General features: G+C 35.9%; 2 protein-coding genes and 1 long non-coding RNA gene across 4 annotated transcripts in view; 1 reads left to right on the top strand and 2 right to left on the bottom strand.

Annotated features, from left to right (window-relative positions):
* LOC109107447 (serine/threonine-protein kinase MRCK alpha-like) overlaps positions 1-17582 on the top strand; it is a 69942-nt gene extending 52360 nt beyond the window's left edge. The window contains exons 32-39 of the mRNA XM_042743049.1: positions 1260-1357; positions 1521-1605; positions 1976-2099; positions 2445-2562; positions 3011-3193; positions 3698-3815; positions 8941-9101; positions 13479-17582. Coding sequence (XP_042598983.1) covers positions 1260-1357; positions 1521-1605; positions 1976-2099; positions 2445-2562; positions 3011-3193; positions 3698-3815; positions 8941-9101; positions 13479-13610 — 1019 coding nt within the window. The 3' untranslated portion in view covers positions 13611-17582. The remainder of the gene's footprint in view (positions 1-1259; positions 1358-1520; positions 1606-1975; positions 2100-2444; positions 2563-3010; positions 3194-3697; positions 3816-8940; positions 9102-13478) is intronic.
* On the bottom strand, positions 17396-18514 carry LOC122140215. Its single transcript, XR_006156909.1, has 2 exons — positions 18416-18514; positions 17396-18333 (listed from the first exon to the last, which is right to left on the bottom strand). It is a non-coding gene; the product is annotated as an uncharacterized LOC122140215 (long non-coding RNA).
* Positions 18513-20913, bottom strand: part of fzd3b (frizzled class receptor 3b) — a 31762-nt gene continuing 29361 nt past the window's right edge. The window contains exons 6-7 of one of the 2 annotated variants that reach the window (XM_042743027.1): positions 20064-20300; positions 18513-18947 (exon numbers count right to left, since the gene is read on the bottom strand). In XM_042743027.1, coding sequence (XP_042598961.1) covers positions 18719-18947; positions 20064-20300 — 466 coding nt within the window. In that variant the 3' untranslated portion in view covers positions 18513-18718. Of the gene's footprint in view, positions 18948-20063; positions 20304-20913 lie in introns of both variants that reach the window. The other variant, XM_042743025.1, reaches the window with a different exon arrangement.

Consider the following 20913-nt stretch of genomic DNA (forward strand, 5'->3'; position numbering starts at 1 on the left):
TTATTCAGAGTTCATAAACATGAGTAAGTCTCTTTTTATTTATTTATATACTTGTACTAGATTTCACATAGCGTGTAAACATTTTACTAGTTAGACTTTGTCCAAAGACTTTTTCCAAACTATAATTCCTGACTAAATGTATAATCAAGTGAAATATTATGAAGTTTCAATAACAATATACACTACTATACCATTCAAAAGCTTGACGTAATTAATATAAATGTAACAATAAATGTAACTGTAACAAATGTAACAATCATTGCTGTTCTTTCAATTTATCCCCCCTAAAAAACCTGAAAAAAATATTCTCAGCTCTTTTCAACATTAATAATAATAATAATAATAATGATAATAATAACAATAAATGTTTTTTTTTTTTTGTAGAAAATAAGATTGTTAAAAGGAAGGATAGTGTGACTGGAGTAATGATGCAAAAAATTCAGTTTGAAAGTCAGCTTTGATTTTTCCTAATAAACTGTTTAACTGCACTCACAAGTGAATATTAAATTATGTTGTGGGATAATTAAATATATTCTAAATAAACTACAAACATAAAATTATATACATTTATTTTGTCCTCACATTCTTTCTTGTAACTCATCCCTCTCAGTGACACAGCTGACTGAATGGCTCATTATGCAGCTCATTATGCAGGCCTTCGTCTTCTCAGGTGTGAATTCACGATAGTTGACGCCTACTCGCATATGACTTTTTTACCAACAAAAAGTGTCTTAGAAAATTTAAATCAATATATTGTTTTCTGTAAGTGAGTAAACAAGATGATTTTCACATCATTTAGAAAAAAAAAATTCTAGGCTACAAGCTTCAGTTCTCAAAATTCCTGGGAACCAATTTTCTGTATGTGTTTTATTGCCTTTTTCAATTGATTTAACATTTTGAGTTTTTCACTAACCACGCATAAAATTTTTTTTTCTCAAAAACACAATCATGTACATACATGCTGCTCACATATTATTATAGCCTAGTTTGTGCTGATTACAGTGAGATTAGACTTTAGCCATTTAGATATTTATAAGAAACTGAAAAAAGCACAAATGACAGGGCATGACAAAACTTCTCCAGGCCCCAAAAATACCCTTAGACTCCAGAGGGTTAATGTGATGTTTTTTTTTTTTTTTTTTGATTGTAAGGTTTGGGTTTTTTGTATTGTTTAATAAATATTTGGTATATGTTGTATTTGTAAGTATTTTTAACAAAATGGAAAATTAAAAATGTTTTCTGTGACTCTTGTCTTGCAGGTTATAATGCACCTTATCTGTCAGTGTATAGTGAGAATGCAGTGGATGTATTCGACGTCAACACTATGGAGTGGATTCAAACGATGCCTTTGAAAAGGGTACATTTTTAATTTATCTTTATAAATAAAAAAAAACACATTATAAGGAAGATAGACATCTTCCAGAGAGAGTTTTTCATATCTCTGAAATAAAATATACATGGAAGCAGGTGGTAAATTAAAGTGCGGTGTGTTAATGAGCTGTGGGTCGCCTGCATTGCAGGTTCATCCTCTGAACGCTGATGGCTCTCTAAACCTGCTGGGGCTGGAGACCGTACGGCTCGTCTACTTTAAAAACAAGACAGCAGGTGAGACACACCCTACAGCTGCTCATCCATGTTCTGAATATTCTCACCCCACGTATTTATGCATATTCAGCAGGAAATAAATGATAAGAAAAAGAAAAAAAAAAGTTGTTTCAGAGAAAGAGAAAACAAAGCTAATGCATTTTAAATAATATTTTCAATGCAGATTGTTTTCTTAATGATTTGCATTTATTAGAAAGAGAATGGGGTCCATATTGATTTAATATTGTTGTTATAATGTAAAGAACTGGCTTAATGTGCAGTGTCTTGTGAATAGTGTGCATCAGCTCATGCATATGTGATGTAACAAAGTTGTTGTTTAATGTGTTGTGAAATGTGTGTAATGCTTTGTGTTCTGTGTAATGCTGTGCAGAGGGAGATGAGCTGGTGGTGCCAGAGACATCTGATAAGAGCCGCAAACAGATGGTGCGCAGTATGACGAGCAAACGCCGCTTTTCGTTCCGCGTGCCGGAGGAGGAGAGAGTTCTGCAGAGGAGGTGATGTTCAAGCCTAACAACACTAACCATCATGACTTCTAAAGGAAACCATTCTTAACCCTGTGGATAAAGTTTAATGTTCTTACTAATCGTAATTTATTTAGTTAATGTTTAATGTAGTTAATGTTTTTCCTTGCATATTTACAAAGTAGGTCTGCACGATATATCAAAATCAAATTGATTTGCAGGCTGTGATTAATTTAAGAGACAGTTTGATAGCTCATGTTTCAGTACAGTGTGAAAAGGCCTTAATTGTAATCCAAGTTTCATGTTTGCACTTTTTCTTGAATTATTCTAGTCTTGAGAGGGTGCTGTGGGTCACACTGCATTGTTTATGCTCTGTAGGGAGATGCTGAGAGACCCAGAAATGAGGAATAAGTTAATTTCCAACCCAACAAACTTCAACCATGTGGTTCATATGGGCCCGGGAGATGGGATCCAGATCCTGAAAGATCTGCCAATGGTAGGAGCAGCTAACAGCAGGCAGAATGTCACCTCTCATATTCTTCTCCCGCTTCTCTACGCCTCCATCCATCTGGTTCTAAGAGCTGTTTAATGAGCATGAGCCATGTTCACTGTTATTATTTGCGTTTTATAGATGAGCTTGCTTAAAAGACAACATAAAACCACATTTGACTTTTTTTAATGTGAAGTTACTGCAATTTTATTTCCTTTAGAATAACCCACATTTGTGAAATAGGGTCAATTTTGCTTTCATGTTGTCTTAGAATAACCCACATTTATAAAATAGGGTCAATTTTGCTTTCATGTTGTCTTTTAAATGACCTCACCTCTTCCTCTTCTTATTTACACCATTACTGAGCAGAAAACTGTTGCATGCATCTATATTTTTCCTTTCTGTTTCCTCCATTTCTCCCTCTATATCTGCTCCTCCTGGGTTTCCGCTGTAGCCCGGTTCTCCTCTCCCCTCTCCTCATCTGCGCCTCATCTCCATCCCTACAAGCTTTGAGCATGTCTATCACATGACTGTCACCTCTGCTGACAACTTCCTGTTCCAGGACTCCTCCCCTCTCTCCTTCCACTCCCTGTCCCTCAGCTCCGCCCCTGGGACCCCTGCCTCCATCTGCTCTCTGGTAGGACCAGAGAGACATACACAGACACACTCCATCTGTTCTCTGAAGAGGATGAATATATGCGCACACGCATTAGCTCACCTTCATATTGTTTAAACAAATCTATGTTCCAATTGTCCACCTGCGTCACAGTTACATGTAATATTCTCAGTTTACAATCTGTCTGATTCTTGCATGCTAAATAATCCCTCCTTAATTTTTTTATTTTTAAGCATTGTTATTAAATATATATTGACAAATTAAATGACAAATTAAATTTTGTACATTTTATTAATTTATATTGTTAATATAAATAATATGGATATTAGTATATATTGTATTTATATTTATGTTAATTTTAAGTTTGTGTATTCTGCTTGTTTTATGTAAATGATTTCATTTTCCCCTCGCTATATAATTTAAGATCATGTACAGTTTACTCCTGCTTTGTGAATTTATTGATTGTTTTATTTCAGTAATATGTAATGTAAGAGTTTTTTTTCTGACTGTGTTTTTGTTGCTCAGAATGTGCGTCCTCAGGAGAGCCGTGGTGTCCTGGGAGCATCCGTCAGTATCCCTTCCATCAGCAAGGCCAGGCCTGAACCGGGACGATCTATGAGCGCCAGCAGCGGCCTGGGCACACGTGAGTACTGAAATATCTGTTCATAGACAGAGATATAGGGATGAGAATGAGTACTGCTGAAGAAAAATAATTAAATGAGTAGAAAAATGGAAATTTATTAAAGGGGTCATATGATGCAATTTAAATTTTTTCTTTCTCTTTGGAGTGTTACAAGCTCTTGGTGCATAGTTGCAAAGACTAAAGTTTCAAATCCAAAAAGATAGTTTATAAAGTTAAGAGTCAGCCACACCCCCCTAAAACGGCTCGTTGTAACACTCCCCCACATATCTACGTCACAGTGTGGGAAAATTTGCATAACGCCGCCCAAATGTTCACGCAAAGAAAGAAGGCGTAATTTTTATTCTTGCTGTTGCTGCCATCGCCATGTTTTGGAGACGCTGTGTGTTTTGTTATGAAAGCGAAGCTACTTTGTTTGGCCTTCCAAAAGAGGACACAACTAAAAATCAGTGGTTAACCCTCTGGAGTCTACGGGTATTTTTGGGGCCTGGAGAAGTTTTGTCATGCCCTGACATTTGTGCTTTTTTCAGTTTCTTATAAAAGTCTAATCTCACTGTAATCAGCACAAACTGGGCTATAATAATATGTGAGCAGCATGTATGTACATGATTGTGTTTTTGAGAAAAAAAAAATGTTATGCGTGGTTAGTGAAAAACTAAAAATGTTAAATCAATTGAAAAAGGCAATAAAACACATAGAAAATTGGTTCCCGGGACTTTTGAGAACTGGAGCTTGTAGCCTAGAATTTTTTTTTTCTAAATGATGTGAAAATCATCTTGTTTACTCACTGACAGAAAACAATATATTGATTTAAATTTTCTAAGACACTTTTGTTGGTAAAAGTCATATGCGAGTAGGCGTCAACTATCATGAATTCACACCTGAGAAGACAAAGACCTGCATAATGAGCTGCATAATGAGCCATTCAGTCAGCTGTGTCACTGAGAGGGATGAGTTACAAGAAAGAATGTGAGGAGAGAATAAATGTATATAATTTTATGTTTGTAGTTTATTTAGAATATATTTAATTATCCCACAACATAATTTAATATTCACTTGTGAGTGCAGTTAAACAGTTTATTAGGAACAATCAAAGCTGACTTTCAAACTGAATTTTTTGCATCATTACTCCAGTCACACAATCCTTCAGAAAACCTTTTAACAATCTTATTTTCTACAAAAAAACATTTATTGTTATTATTATCATTATTATTATTATTATTAATGCTGAAAAGAGCTAAGAATAATTTTTTTCAGGTTTTTTAGGGGGGATAAATTGAAAGAACAGCAATGTTTGTTACATTTGTTACAGTTACATTTATTGGTACATTTATATTATTTACATCAAGCTTTTGAATGGTATAGTAGTGTATATTGTTATTGAAACTTTATGATATTTCACTTGATTGTACATTTAGTCAGGAATTATAGTTTGGAAAAAGTCTTTTGAAAAAGTCTAACTAGTAAAATGTTTACACGTTATGTGAAAACTAGTACAAGTATATAAATAAATAAAAAGAGACTTACTCATGTTTATGAACTCTGCTGAATAAAGTGCTTCGTTCTTTTTTTCTGAGGAAATCCCAAATCTCAAATCCTCAACCACATCACATCTTTTTTGGGGTGAATTATGTCTTATTCCTCTCATCGCGAAGCAAACAGTAAAATAAAAAAACTTGAAGAACAGTCTCGCTGCGTTGTCTTCTGTTGTGTGGGCGTATTCAAAAGCCGCGCGCTTCAATGAAACATTTGAATCTCAAAAGCGTGCTCGGCACGGGCGCGTGGTCGCATTAGAAGATAATGAAGGGAGACGTGAAAAACGGACATCGCGTTGTTTTCATATGGATTACTTTATCACAGAATATTTGTTTTCGGCAGCACTTATTTAGTTTAAAAGTAGACATGTCAGGCTTTCTATACATATCTCTCCCATGTCTCTGTGTTGAGTATTTGCTGAGTTACAGTTCATTTTAATGACGCGTTTGTAACTGAAGATCAGCGCAGACAAAGGCTGCAGACAGCACTCCTGGTTTGTTATCTTTATTTTATAAGTGCACAAAGTTTTGTTGTTATTATGTCTGTATACAAAAAAAGTAGACCCTTTACAGATTCGATTGATGTATTGCTCTTATCTGTACGATCAAAACTGAAAATGTAATTTAAGTTCTTTTCGGGGTTATCAGGAGAAAATACCCCAAAACGCGTATACGCGTTAATCGACTCCAGAGGGTTAAGTTGTATTTACAACCCTTTTCCAGAACAGTTCAACCCAAATATTCAGATGTGTGCAGCACATTTTGCAGAGGACGAGGACTGTTTCCTGTGAGAGTAGCCTACCATGCCGGTATCTGTTTCTATAAAGTGGGGCAATTACAACTTTGTAAGGACAGTCTGGCGCTTCCTTCGTTTTCATATTTAAAGAATTTGCCACTGACGATTCAAACGTGAGTTTTGAGCAGTGTAGAGTAGCGTTTGTTTGTCGTTTCTCTGATTACAAATGCAGACATGGTTTTATGTTTACGCGGCGTGATACGCAATGCAATGCATAAAAAGACAGTATTAGTCATTATAATCAGTAATTATGTCACCACTGGATGCAACAAATGCCTCGTTTGTAATGGGTTTCATTGGTTTTGTCTCGTCAAGCTGGGACCCATGGCATCACAATAAGGTAAGGGGCGTAACACGGTTGAGGTATTCGGCCAATCACAAAGCACTGGATAGCTGGCCAATCAGCGTATACTTCGCTTTTCAGAACGATGAGCTTTGTAAAAATCGACACGTTTCAGAAAGACAGGGCATAAAAGAGAAACAATAATGTACATTATATGGAAAATAATGTATTTTCTGAACCTTAAAACACACAAACATGTTTAATTATGGCAAATACATAAATTGATTTTTTTTTTAGATAATTTTTTTGATTTATTTACTTTATATGACCCCTTTAAGTTAAATTGGACATTTAGAACAAGAGTGCCTGTTTTTTAGGACATATCCCTAAAACTCAATTTGGGGGTACATTTATAATATATTTTGATTGTAAATTATAAGTGGTAAAAAAATGTATAGCCTGAATGCACTGTAAGGCGCTTTGGATAAAAGCGTCTGCTAAATGCATAAATGTAAATGTAAATAAGTGATCTACATGTGGTCAGGCAGGTCATTTTGTTGTTAAGGGGCATTTGAATGTAGAACAGCTAATGAAGAACTGACAAAACTAAGTTCTGTTTCATTTCTTTTTGAACTTATTTTAAACTTTATTTTTTATTTTTTTAATATTTGCTCTTGAAATTTCAAAGTTTTGAATTTTTAAACTGTATTTAGAATTTTCAAATTGTATTTTTAACTTTCAAACTGTGTTTTGAACTTCCAAACTTTTTTTTTTTTAAATGTTCTAACTTTAAAACATTCTTTTTGAATTTTCGAACACCCTTTTGAACTTCCGAATGCTCTTTTTGAACTTTCAGATGTTCTTTTGAACTTTTAAATTTAGCATTTTTGATTGACATTGGGCCAGACAGTGTTATTCAAACTTTTCAGGTCTTAAAGATTGTGTTTGGGGTTGACGGTGTTTTTCGATTAATGGGTACATAAATCACTCATGATATGTATATCATTTTTAAAATGTCTCAAAAATGGTCTTAAAGACCAGTTTTTTACGTTTTTGGTATTAACGGGGGTTTTTTTACGCAATTCGGTGATGACGTCACATTGGGGAGAAGTGGAGGAAAGGTAGCCTCAGCCTAGTATGATGCGCGTTCCAGGCAACCCATAACCCGTGTTTTTCCAACCTTAAACCCGTGAAAGTGCACTGGAACGGCAGTCAAACCCGTGACTTCCCACCCGTGAACTCGTACTAGATCGATGTACTCAGAGTTCCGACGTCACACAGGACGCGAAACAACAATGACAGCCCCTACGGATAATACTGCCTACGGACGCGGTGTTTATGCAAGTGGTACACGTTGAAAAAACGATTTTAGGACAATGTAACGTTGCGATAAAAACTGGGATGAGGAAGAGGTGGCAAGAGCCAACATGTATGCAGGCCCGCAGCCCTATAATTTCGAACCAGCCAGACGTGAGAGGGCAAATGAGGAATTGCCAAGAACTGATGGCCGTCAAAGCCAGTTAAATGCATGGTCCGAGGAGAATGAGTGGAGAGTTGAAGTGTCCTGGTGAGTTGCTATCATTTAGCAACGCAGCAATGAGCACTGGAGCTAGTCTACGAGCAGTAGTGCACAATAACGACACACACACACACACACACACACACACACACACACACACACACACACACACACACACACACACACACACACACACACATATATATTAGTTTTTTTTTTTACTGTCGTTGGATAGCACTGAGTGAAAAATCAACGTTTTCTTTATATCTAGTGGCAGTGATCGTGACGTTAGTTCAGATAAGTACCGGTAACCTTTGTCATAGTGTCGTAGTAATGGTAAACTTTGTCTTTGTCATCTAGAAATATAAGGCATCATGCTAGCTATATGGGCGTTTCTAAGCGTTTATCTCATCCTCCAGTGAAAATGTTGTTGCAAACGTAGCCGCGTGTCTGTCGCTGTGTTTGGCTGGTGGTTGTGTGGGCGGTGCCGTCCCATGGAAACTGCGTTGGAAAGCTTGTGCTGTAGGGGAGTGCGTTTTGGTCGCTGTTGGTCGATATCTATCTATCTGTCTATCTATCTATCTATCTGTCTGTCTGTCTGTCTATCTATCTATATATCTAGTCTATCTATCTATCTATCTATCTATCTATCTATGTATTTATCTATAATCTGCGCTATCTGAATACTCTCGTCTACTACTCGTCTCTCTAGTCACTCTGATTCTGAATGCTCTCAAGGCGGGCTTTGGTAAATTCTCTCCCCAATGTGACGTAATGCAGTGCATTGTGGGGGGAAAGGAGAATCGTTGCAAACCGCTGTAAGATAGTACCTACTTTTTCGTATTTTATTCCATTTTGTGATACCCAACAACATAAAATACAATGGATAACAGTTTAAATATTTATTACCAACAAGCAAATTGCACAAATTCGTTGAAAAATTAACCCTGCAACATGGCCTTTAAAGATCTGTTGATGTCTGTCTCATATCCCAGGCTCCTCTTCTCAAAATGGCAGTGCACTGAGACGGGACCTTTCCGTTGGCAGCTACGGTTCCACCAAACGGCAGATGACATCACCTTCTGATGGCTCGCTGTCATCCGGAGGAGGCATGGACTGCGGGGGTGATGCTCCCTTGTCCCAATTTGACAGAGAGGTCAGTACCTGCAACAATTGTCAGTGCCCGCTTTTCCAGATGCCTTTGTTTCTGAAAGAATTTAAAAAGAAAGAAAACATTCTTAAAAATACCTTAACGTATTTGAAAAACTAGACTTGTTTATTGCAAAAAAAATGTGGTTCTCTATGTATAAAAGAAATGCTATTGAGATCTGTAGTCACGTGGAACTGTTTCGATTTTACAAATGACAGAAGTCAAAGTCCGGTGGCATTTTAGAAGGTGTATTTTAGTGTTCTTTTTGTGAATGTTGATTTAACATGTTCATTCAACCTCCAGACTGATCAAAGCAGGTAAAAGTTTCACTCCTGGAGCTCTTTGTGATGCTGATCACCGCTAAATCTTCTAGAGCACTAGAAGTGTGTTATACAATTCCAGGCATCCGTTCTGTTTCACCTGCCAAAATGTGTTTGGAGGGTCTCTATCCTCTCTTTCTCACGCTAAATGCATGTGTTGAGTGTGTGAAGTGACACCATATCCACAGATTGAGATGCTGACCTGCTAACACTCCTCCTACACACACACACACACATGCAGTCTGCATCTCAGCCCCACGTTTTACTGTGTGCACATCAACTCCATAATGACGTGTGGGTGCTGTGTGTGACTCTTTAGTGTCCAGGAGTGTCACCCACAGAGAAGACTCCTGATCTGAAAAGGGCTTTAAGGACCCTGCTTAGTAAGCTAAAGGTAACAAACATGATCCTGCTCCCCCAGATCTGAACCCTGTAGCTCCGTCCTAGACCTCAGATGAAAGAAATGGGTTAGTTCAGTTGTCTCCTTGTTAAAAGCGTGTTTGATCTGTGTAGGTGGTGGAACTGTACAGCGTTTACTAGCTTTGGTAATAGTATTAATGTGTCACATAGCACCTTTTATCCATCCACTTTATATTGTGTAGAGGAGGATTGATGTCGTGGTGGTTCAAGCTAGTAATAGACCATTTAATGGGCTGCTGTTTGGGTATTTAGAGATGACCACGTCAACCAATAAATGTGCCAACAGCTAAGAAAATGGATAAATATTTTCAGATACGGTTTTAGTACATTTTGAGTATGCAGTATGCATACTTGTGTAGTAAAGTGACTTATTTTTAGCAGTTTTGATTGGTAATTTCAATTTGTTCTCTAGTTCTAACTTTTTAATATTTATACCACGGTTACAACATTTATCTTTGAATATTACAGATGAACCAGAATGGTCACAACTACAGCTAACTAGGAAATTAGTGATGTTGTGTATTAAATATTTTTAGTGGTTTTGCTTTAAAGGGAAGAATTTAGAAACACTATTTTTAACTGGATATAGCAGACTTAACATGGTACCACCACCTCAGTGAAGTCTCTTAAAATTCCTCATCTTTAAAGCACCGTCACTACAGCCTTCAAAGCAATACTTGTTATGAATTCAGCACCTTGTTTTTGGAGTTGGAATGTTTTGATTTTTTATTTGCTAGGTTGGAAATTTATGTTTTTTAGCGGTATTGCGGTAAACCGCATCCCGCAAACGCGGTTGAAAAGAAATAAATTCCAGCGGTATTGCGTTATAGATGGACTTTCACTTTCGCGCACACACGGGAGGCAAACGAATAAGGAACAGGTTTATTTCACTTTTTCTTTTTTTTTAATTTAGAACATGAACATTAAGAACAGAAATGGAATGATGTCTGAAATAAAAATTCTGCAAAACGAAATAATAGGCGAGGTTACCCTAGCCTTTATATTCTTTGGGGGCGATATCAGATCTGATCGCAATTCACAACAGAGATCTGAAGATAGAGCATCATAAAGACAAACAAACACATTTTTATTTATCGTATTGATCAGTAATAGATATTAATTTGCATGTTTATTTTCCATATTTTTACCTTCAGATTAGGCTACAGTCGTCGTCATCAAACAGTCACTTAAACTATAACGACTTTTGCGCGCACAGAGGCTAAGCAATTGAGCATAAGGAACACGTTTATTTAACATTTATTATTTCACATTTAGAATAACAACATTCATATTTTTTTGCTAGAAAAACTAGCATGTTCACTTTGTCAGGTTTAAGGGAGGCCCTGAAAGACGTAACGACGTTACCTGCAGCACTGAACACACGTTCTGAGGGAATGCTTGTAGCGCAAATGGTCATATATTTTCGGGCTACTTTGGAAAGCAGAGGGAATCGGACACTATTGTCCCTCCACCAGACAAGAGGGTCTGCGTGGGAATCCAGGGCTTCCTCCTGCAAATACCTTCTGATCTCTGTGTCTACACGAATTCTATTGGGGGTCGGAGTAGCCTAGATGTTTTTTCTTTTTTTCCCCCAAGTAAGTCAGCCAGATTCGTTTTTTTTATTACTTATATAGTATATGAATTATATTTAATATGATTTATATTTTATATTGCATATTTGTACATGTTTAGCTATATTAATATTTATATAGATATTACGTGTGCGCTTTTTTTGTCTCAGTGGTTAATTAAGGCTATTTAACGAAGGCATATAGCCTAGAGTAAAATAAATATGTAGACATATATGCTAAATTAATATAAATATTTAAAAATCTATAATATATATAAATATTATTTATATTATATATTTTTACATATTTATATTAACTTAGCCTATATCTCGTGTGCGCTTTGGTCTCAGTGTGGTTCAAGGCTATAATTTAACGAATGCTATTTAATTTAACAAAGTGTCGCAAAGTGTTGTTTTTACTTATAAATAAGATAAATATAAATAATATTTATAAATAAGATAAATATAAATAATATTTATAAGTTAAAAAAAAAACAACCACAATATTGTGAGCAGCGACACTTTGTTAAATTAAATAGCATTCGTTAAATAGCCTTGAACCACACTGAGACCAAAGCGCACACGAGATATAGGCTAAGTTAATATAAATATGTAAAAATATATAATATAAATAATATTTATATATATTATAGATCTTTAAATATTTATATTAATTTAGCCTATATGTCTACATATTTATATATTATACATATAAATGCCATGTTTCGATGGAATAGTAGCTTAAATGCGCAATTGTCGGCTGCGCAACCACGTGAGAGAATTGTGTTAAGCAGAATAAGCACGTGCAATTAAAAACTGAGGTCCTGCTTTTTTGGCTTTCTCATGAGTCATCCGCCTGTATTTTATGCTTTAGTAAAATGAAATGAAATTCAATATATAGGCTACAAGACATTACACAGGTACTCTAGGCCTAATAGTCAATACAAATTGAATGCTATTAGCCTATTAGAGGTGCATAGATACATTTTTTAATCTAGATTAATCTCACTGTAATCTTGGAATTAATCTAGATTAAAATGGCTCATTTGTTTTCTTCCGAAGGCATTCAGATGTGCAGGCCAAGTTTTTTTTTTTTTTTTTTTTTTTTTTTTTTTTTTGTGCGGTGATGACGGTTACAGGTTTAGACCCGCGGTAGGCGTCACGTGACCGCAGTATTGCGGTAATGCGGTAACCGTCCCAGGCCTACCTTCAATAATAAATTTCAAGGCAATTACAGTTGGACATCAAATCTTTCGAAGTGAGCAATGTCCCCAATATTATGCAGAAACCACTTTTTCTTCTTAAGGTTTTTTAAATTATTATTATTTCTTAATGTTTTTGAAAGAAGTCTCTTATGCTGTATTTATTTAATCAAAAATACAGTAAAAAATTTGTAATTTTAAGTAATTTTGGGAACTATTATTACAATTTAAAATAACTTTTCCATTTTAATATATTGTAGATTGCAATTTATTTCTATGTTGAAAAGCTGAATTTCCAGCATCAGTACTCCGGTCTTCAGTGTCTCATGATCAGTCTAATCATTATTATGTGCTGATTTGCTGCTCAAGAAACATTTCTTATTACTAATGTTGAAACCTATTGTGCTGCTTTAATATTTTTGTGGAAAAAGTGATGCATTTCAGGATTTTAGGATTTTCAAGATTCTGAAAAATATGAATAGAACGAAAACAACAGGATTTATTTGAAAGGTTTTTTTTTTTTGGTAACATTTTACATTTTTACACTCACTTTCAATTTAATGCACCCTATTTACTACATAAAATTATTGATTTCTTTAAAAAATCAAACTTTTGAACTGTATTTATTCTAATTACTCATATGTATGTCTGGTCACATGATCCCATACAAGCTTCATCTTGTCATTCAGACAATTCTCTCACTTTGAAAATGTAGTTTTGAACATCTCTGTTTAACATGCTTGTAAACACATCATTGATTAGCTTTGGCCTGAGAAGACTGATGTTTGACCAAAATAGACAAGAAAACCTAAAATCTACAGAATTAAAACAAAGCTTTGTCACTAAATTTTCCCTCTTCTCCTACCTTAAGGACTCAGACTCTCCACGTCACTCCACGGCCTCCAACAGCTCCAACCTGAGCAGCCCACCGAGCCCTTCATCCCCACACAAGAGCAAGACTCAGTCTCTGGAGCGTGGTGAGCACCTGGGCTGGGAGACATGAGCTCGGCCCCTATCCCACTTCCTTCTGACATCCTTTGGGGGCCCGAGAGTCACGCGTATACCCGAGACTGAGAGCCGACTCCTTATACATCATATTCCAAAACACGCCGCTGGGCCCAGGTGTGTGTAAACAGTGTGTATTGGTGTGCATATGCATTACATGTGTGATAGTTGTACACACGCACATTACTGTGCACCTTACATTCATTTTGAGTGGACCCATCACCACTGTTCCTGTTCCTGTGTTGGATGGGGGAACAGACCACTGAGTGTAGCTTATAACCTACCGCCACCGGTGTGAACTTGGTCAAAAATGACAAACACAGCGCTTTAACGTGAATTTATCAGTGTTTGTTGACAAGTGTGCCTCATCTAACACAAGAAAAAATATGCATTCAAAAATTTTTATGGACCGGGGGGGTGTTACTTTAAATGCATAACGCTAAACATCATGAAAAAAATTCATCGAGGATCATGGAAAACTGTTCCTGGCATTCCAATCCATGTGATAAAACATGGACACTTCAATTGAGTTTAGCCCCAATCGATAGAGCGGCACTACTGTATAACTCAGCCTCTACCCTCCAGTGCCATGCTGACCTTCACAGTCAGAGGTCAGAGTTCAAGAACAGATTCTGAGTTCAATAATGTAAATAGAGTTTAAGTAGAGTATAATATATATTCTGTTGTTAAATAAGTGACTTGGCTTTGAGAGAGTCTTCTTTCCTTTTTATTTTCTGTGTCAAGATTCTAGTCAATTATGCAGAAATTTTATGTCAATTTAAGCATTATTTTGTCAAGATATGCTAGTTTTTCGTAATTCCACTAAAACTGTCAAGACTTGCAAGGGAACACTACATAAAAAAATTGGGCCTCATTCATAAAACACAAGGAGAATAGTTTTTGTGTAAATTGTTCGTAAAGCCATTATTATGTACAATTTTCCATTGAATATGACGTAAACAGACTTGCAATGAAAATGTTCATAAAAACATTGCTGTGTAAATTGTTGCATTAAACATTCACATTCATAAAATCAGTTTGTATATAATTGAACTGAAAGCAAGGTACATAAGGCCACAGCGAATTGTTCATAAAACAATTCTTGGAAATAGTCACATTGAATGCAAGATTTACAAGCTCGCAATAAAATTTTATAAAACCGTTCTTGCATAAATTGTCGCATTAAATGCAAGATTCACAAACTTGCAATAAAATTTTATAAAACCTTTCTTGCATGAATTGCTGTATTAAATATAAGATTCACAACTCGCAATAACATTTTATAAAACCATCCTTGCATAAATTGTTGCAGTCAATGCAAGATTCACAAGCTTGCAATAACATTTTATAAAACCGTTCTTGCATAAATTGTCGCATTAAATATAAGATTCACAACTTGCAATAAAATTTTAGAAATCCATTCTTGCATAAATTGTTGCATTCAATGCAAGATTCACAAGGTTGCCATTAAATTTCGCCACAAGGTCTCAAATCAATCATATGTAAATTGTCATTTGAACAAGACTATCATAAAATTGTTTGAAATAATTCTTGAGTGAATTTTTGCATGGAATGTGAGATAGAGAAAGCTACAGTGAAAATGTTTGTAAAAAACATTCTTGTGTACACTTGCATTAAATACGACATTTACATTAAATACAACATTCACGAGGGCGGCAGTCTTAAATTTAGTGAATCGTTGAATGGAATTTTAAATCAAGCAATATTTAACATTTAACAAAACTAGAGAACCCAAGAATGTTTTCTAAGAACGATTTACATGAACGCAGTCTCCTAGTGTTTCATGAATGTTGTTGCATATTGTGAGCAAGATCTATCATTCAGAGAGATCAAGATGTGTAAATCGCTAAATCCATATTAAACACGTACAGTCATGTGATCATAAGCTGTTGTGCTGAATGTAACAGATTCACTGCAGCCTTGTTCATGTTACTCTTGCCTACATCTGTGCTTCACGGTTCTGTTACCGAAGCAATAATGCTGTTTCCAAAGAGGTGTTTTTCTTTAAATATTAATTATGATTATTAGTCTTTTAGTATTTTATTTTGTGTTGTATAGTTTTGTTTTCCAACTCACAAGAACCAAACTTTGCCTAAGGTGTACATGTGAATGTAACGTAGTGTAACCTGGACCACTAGATTAAGAGCATTTCATGTTTGTGCAACACTAAACTCATCAGGTGAAGCATTCAAAGGGCTTCAACGCTTCAAACTCACTTCCTCTAACACTCATAATGACTCAACAGGGACCCCGAGGACCGGCAGGAGATTAGGTAATTTAATATTAATATAAATGAAATCGAGGACGTACAGTAAAGCTGCTGTAGTGATGTTTTAAACATGCAGGGTCAGACTATCAAACATCCCTGAACCTCAGAATACCTCAGATTAGAGAGCAAAGCCATTACGACTCCAACAGAACCTCAGCACAACAATTGTAGCTGTACCTCTGTCTGGTTACATACACTAATTGGCATTTAGGAATTATTCACATGCACTACTGCTTGCTTTTGCGAAGCATATTTATATCAGATTTGATTTCTTTAAAGCACATAATTCAGATTCAGACTCTTGTATATCTAGATGCTGTTCTGAATTCCCAAATATTACCAGATTGTTTTTAGGAATAGCTCACTCAAAAATCTAAATGTACATTTAATCACCCTTACGTTTTTGCAAACCTTTATAGCTTATTTTGTCCTATATATATATTAGGCTAAAAGTAGTCAGATTATATTAGCTAAAATGTGTAATGTAATGGATTACATTGTTGACTACACTTTTTCAACATGTAATTTGGGATCAGTAATGGACTACACTTTGTAGCCCCTTTTTTTTTTTATTCCTTCAAAAAACAAATGTTACTTGAAATTAAAAGCATTAAATATTGCTGAAAACGCTGCATAAAAATCAAATATAAAAATATGATAACGAGTAAGTCTTGGGTTTAGAATGACAGATATTTTTTATTTTTGAGTGAACTATTCTTTTTTTTTTTTTTTTTTTTTTTAAGTACGCTGAAAAAATGAATGACCTTTCAGTATTGAAGCACACCCAAGTACAGAAGTAATGAAAGTTTGTGCATATGTATCTGTGGTTTTATTCATTCTAGTATTGCCAGCATTTTGTATGCTCCATTATATGCAAGCACTATTGAAACCTTCACTGTGGAGCAAACTCGGCACATTGTTTTTAAATCAAAAGCTCAGATATCACTCGGGACCTTAGTTAAGCATTTGCTCAGATCATTGATCATGGTTCACTCCAAACAGACAAAAAAATATTATTCATAATATAGGTTTTTTCTAATAAGACTGTAACGGGTTAGAATCAATTTGCCAGGGTTATGGTATTAACATGAACAGGAAACCTGTTTGAAATGTTCTCAGGTATGTCAGAACCAAGGATTATATGTTTGCATGGAGGAAAATGGAGATGGTAGAAATGACAGACGTCGTTTGATCTTTAGGACTGTTACTAAGCAAAGAATAGATCAATATTAGAGCGGGAGGTGCCTTAGTTTTCTTAGATCAGTGTAAACTGGTCAGCGTTGGTAGAATGAGAGATGATGACTGGAGATTTGTTAAAAGACACATTCACACTTGCATTTCACATGAGGATTTTGTTTGCCTTGTTAGTGAATTGCTACTTCATATCATATAATTTCTTCTTGATTTTGATTTTTGTAAGACTGTGTACAGATTTGCATGTTATAGGTGTAATCACTTGTTTTAAGGACTATACGGCTGGATTGTTTTATTTCTTATTGTATTTTATTGAATGGTTGGGATGTGAACATGAATTACTCCATACTGCAATGTAGACCTTTTCTTATTTCTTTTTTGCACAAGTGTATTTAAGGTGGAATACTGTTATTTGTATTGGTTTGGACACCACTTTTCACATGGAAAGCTCATTATCAGACTATTTCAATAAAATTGGGAACTACAGAACGTCTTTTTTTTTTTTTTACAAAAGCTTTATTTGAAATCTTGCATGACTCTATGACTGGATTTAATGCCTACACATTCAACAGATAGCCACAGTTAAAGTGCTATATTGTTACTCTTTAGTAAAGTGGACAGAAGAGTCAAGCATGAAAATCAAGTGTACTCGGGGAAAGGCAAAGGTACAGCAGAAGCAGTAACAGCGATCAGAAAAACAGCTTTTACAAAGCACAGGTCCAAAGTCACATGTTTAGGCACTGAGTACCACTGTAATCTCATCCAACACGTAAACAAAAACACTCGACTTCACTTTTAAAGCGTCGTAAAACAGCAGGCTTCATGAAAATTCAACACGTTTCTATGTTCCATAAACATGGTGCATGAGCTCTGGCCTGTAGAAACGGCCTGCTGAAATATTCATGACGCAACATTAGAAAGAAGCACCATTTACAAAGCTTAAGACTCCTGTACACATGGGCGGAAAAGCATCTGCGTGTAAGATGATGTTTTGAAAGACAATTCTGTAAATCTGTAATGTGACATGAGCGTGGGGAGGGCAGAGCGATCCGATGTGATGAGGTAGGCAGCCGTCAAGCGGCCGAACAAAAAGCACATCAGGTGTTGGTGAGGATTCTGGTACGTTATTCCTTCTCAACCAAACGACCATCAGAAACTAAATCCAGCTTGCTAGAGGCACAAAACTGCTGATCCTCCCTCTCTTTGAACCATCCTTCAGCGTTCAAGGGTTTGAAACCTGATCTCTAATAGGACAGTCATCAGTCGGTTAAGATTTGAAGGTTTTGAAACCTGATCTCTAATAGGACATGTTTTGAAACCTGATCTCTAATAGGACAGTCATCAGTCGGTGATCCATTAACTCTTTAAACCGTGTTGTGTGATGAATGTAAAGGGAAAAATCTCCCATCGTGCAGTTGAGTTCATTTGTGAGGACTTCACAGTATCTAAGAAAACATATCTCGTCACTTAGGTGCACCACTAATGGAACAAATCCAGAGGACGGCTCTGTTAACACACGTGCATCGAGTTTCTGATTCCCTGCTGCTGCCAAAAACACGTCTGTCTGTTTTGCGGCTACTGGACAGGGACTCTCCCATGCCTCTCGTGTCAGTAGGCGGAGGTCAGTCTCTGGGTGACGCACTTGTCCCGTCCTCCTCCGCCAGGCGGTTCACACTGGATGCGTGCGTGATGCTGGCGGCCGGCGCGTCGCTCAGGTCTCGGGCGCTGCCGTGTCTGGACTGGCTCTCGAGGCGGTGAAGGCTGCTGTGATGGGACAGCTGCTCGTTGAGTCGCGGCATGCTCCCGTACGCCGGGCGTTCCTCCATGCCTCTGTGGCTGGAGGGGGTGAACCTGCATTCAGAGGGAAAACCCACAGCTTATTTGAGTTCAGGCTTCTTTAAACATGCAGCTCTACGTGTCTAAACAAGCACAGCTATATGATAATCTCTGAGAACGCTCAACTGACACGCATTAGAACAGAAGTTATAAAGTTGGGGTCAGGGGCTGAAAGGGAGTGAGCGGGGATCCACAGAAAATTATATATATATATATATATATATTAGTGCTGTCAAACGATTAACCGTGATTAATCGCATCCAAATTAAAAAGTTTTTTTTCATAATATGTGTGTGCTGTGTATATTTATAATGTATATAGAAATATACACACATGCATATATATAGTTCACAATAATGTTTTTATATTAAATATATTTATTTATAATATAAATTATATTAATATAAATATAGACATGTAAATACATGTAAATATATTCAAAATATATAATGTATGTGTGTGTATTTACATATACACAGAACACACACATATTATGCAAACAAAAATTTTCATTTTGGATGCAATTAATCGTTTGACAGCACTAATATATACATATTTCATATGTATATACATAATTATATATTTTACGTGAATATTGCAGAATTCTGAAATTAAGAAATACTTAATGAGAAGAGGAAATATGTTTTTATAGTTACATAACTTAATTTCCATAATTTTCAGGCGCTGCTTAATATCATTGCTTAGGATCGGACAATATTTGGCCGAGATGCAACTAATCTGGAATCTGAGGGTGCAAAAAAAATCAAAATATTGAGAAAATCGCCTTTTAAGTTGTCCAAATGAAGTTCTTAGCAATTCATATTACTAATCAAAAATTAAGTTTTAATATATTTACAGTAGGAAATTTACAAAATGTCTTAATGGAACATGATCGTTACTTAATGTCCTAATGATTTTTGGCGTAAAAGAAAAATCTATCATTTTGACCCATACAATGTATTTTTGGCTATTGCTACAAATATACCCCAGCGACTTAAGACTGCTTTTGTGCTCCAGGGTCACATATAGTGTACATATCTTCACGTGAGTATACGGTATGCACAGGCATAAGTGATTAATATTTGGATGTCTGTGGCATGAAAGTGTTTGTCGAGCTGCTGCTGGACTGACCTGCCGTCTCTGGAGCGATGCAGGCTGCCATGATAGCTGCTCATCTTGCTGTGGACACTGCTGGCTTTGCTCCGCACGTCGTCCAGCATGGCCAGGTGTGTGGAGGAGGCGTGGGTGGACGTGCCCTGAGTGGACGTCCCACGGGATTTACGGATGATTGGAGTATTCGGGTCTCGCAGCAGAGACTGAGCAAAGTCTGGCTCCTGCAGAACCTGCCGGCTCTCGTTCACCGCGCCGCTGCTGGAGAACACACCAACACATGAATGCATTTACAGTATCTGCTTGTGTTCCAGCATCTTCACGCCAACAACATGATCAAATCAGTTCAAATACAGGTCAATAAACAAACATTTAAAACCAGGTTAAAAGGTGAAAATGGCTAGACAAGCAGAATAATCGTTGACATTTACAAATTTATATACATAAAATATTTTATATTTTATTAATATATAATGTTATTATAGGACTTACATCAAAGAATGTACATACAAATAAATATAATTGTATTAATATTATATTGCATAGTTAATTACATATTACAGAATTTTAGAATTCAGAATTTTTAGAATTTCTTAATTCTAAAAGTTTTTAATTCTTATTGTAAAATAATAATTGAACATTAGGTCATGAAAATTGTCTCAAAAGTCATGGAAATTTGTTGGTAAAAATGTGTATAAACACTGTGTGTGTGTGTGTGTGTGTGTGTGTGTGTTATAATTAGATTAAAATAATATGAGTAATATATATATATATATATATATATATATATATATATATATATATACACACACACAATTTTAGCTAAATATTTAATATTAAAGTATTTAATGTATTATATATATAGTGTGTA

Source organism: Cyprinus carpio, chromosome B17 (assembly GCF_018340385.1).
Source record: "Cyprinus carpio isolate SPL01 chromosome B17, ASM1834038v1, whole genome shotgun sequence".
Taxonomy (NCBI): domain Eukaryota; kingdom Metazoa; phylum Chordata; class Actinopteri; order Cypriniformes; family Cyprinidae; genus Cyprinus; species Cyprinus carpio.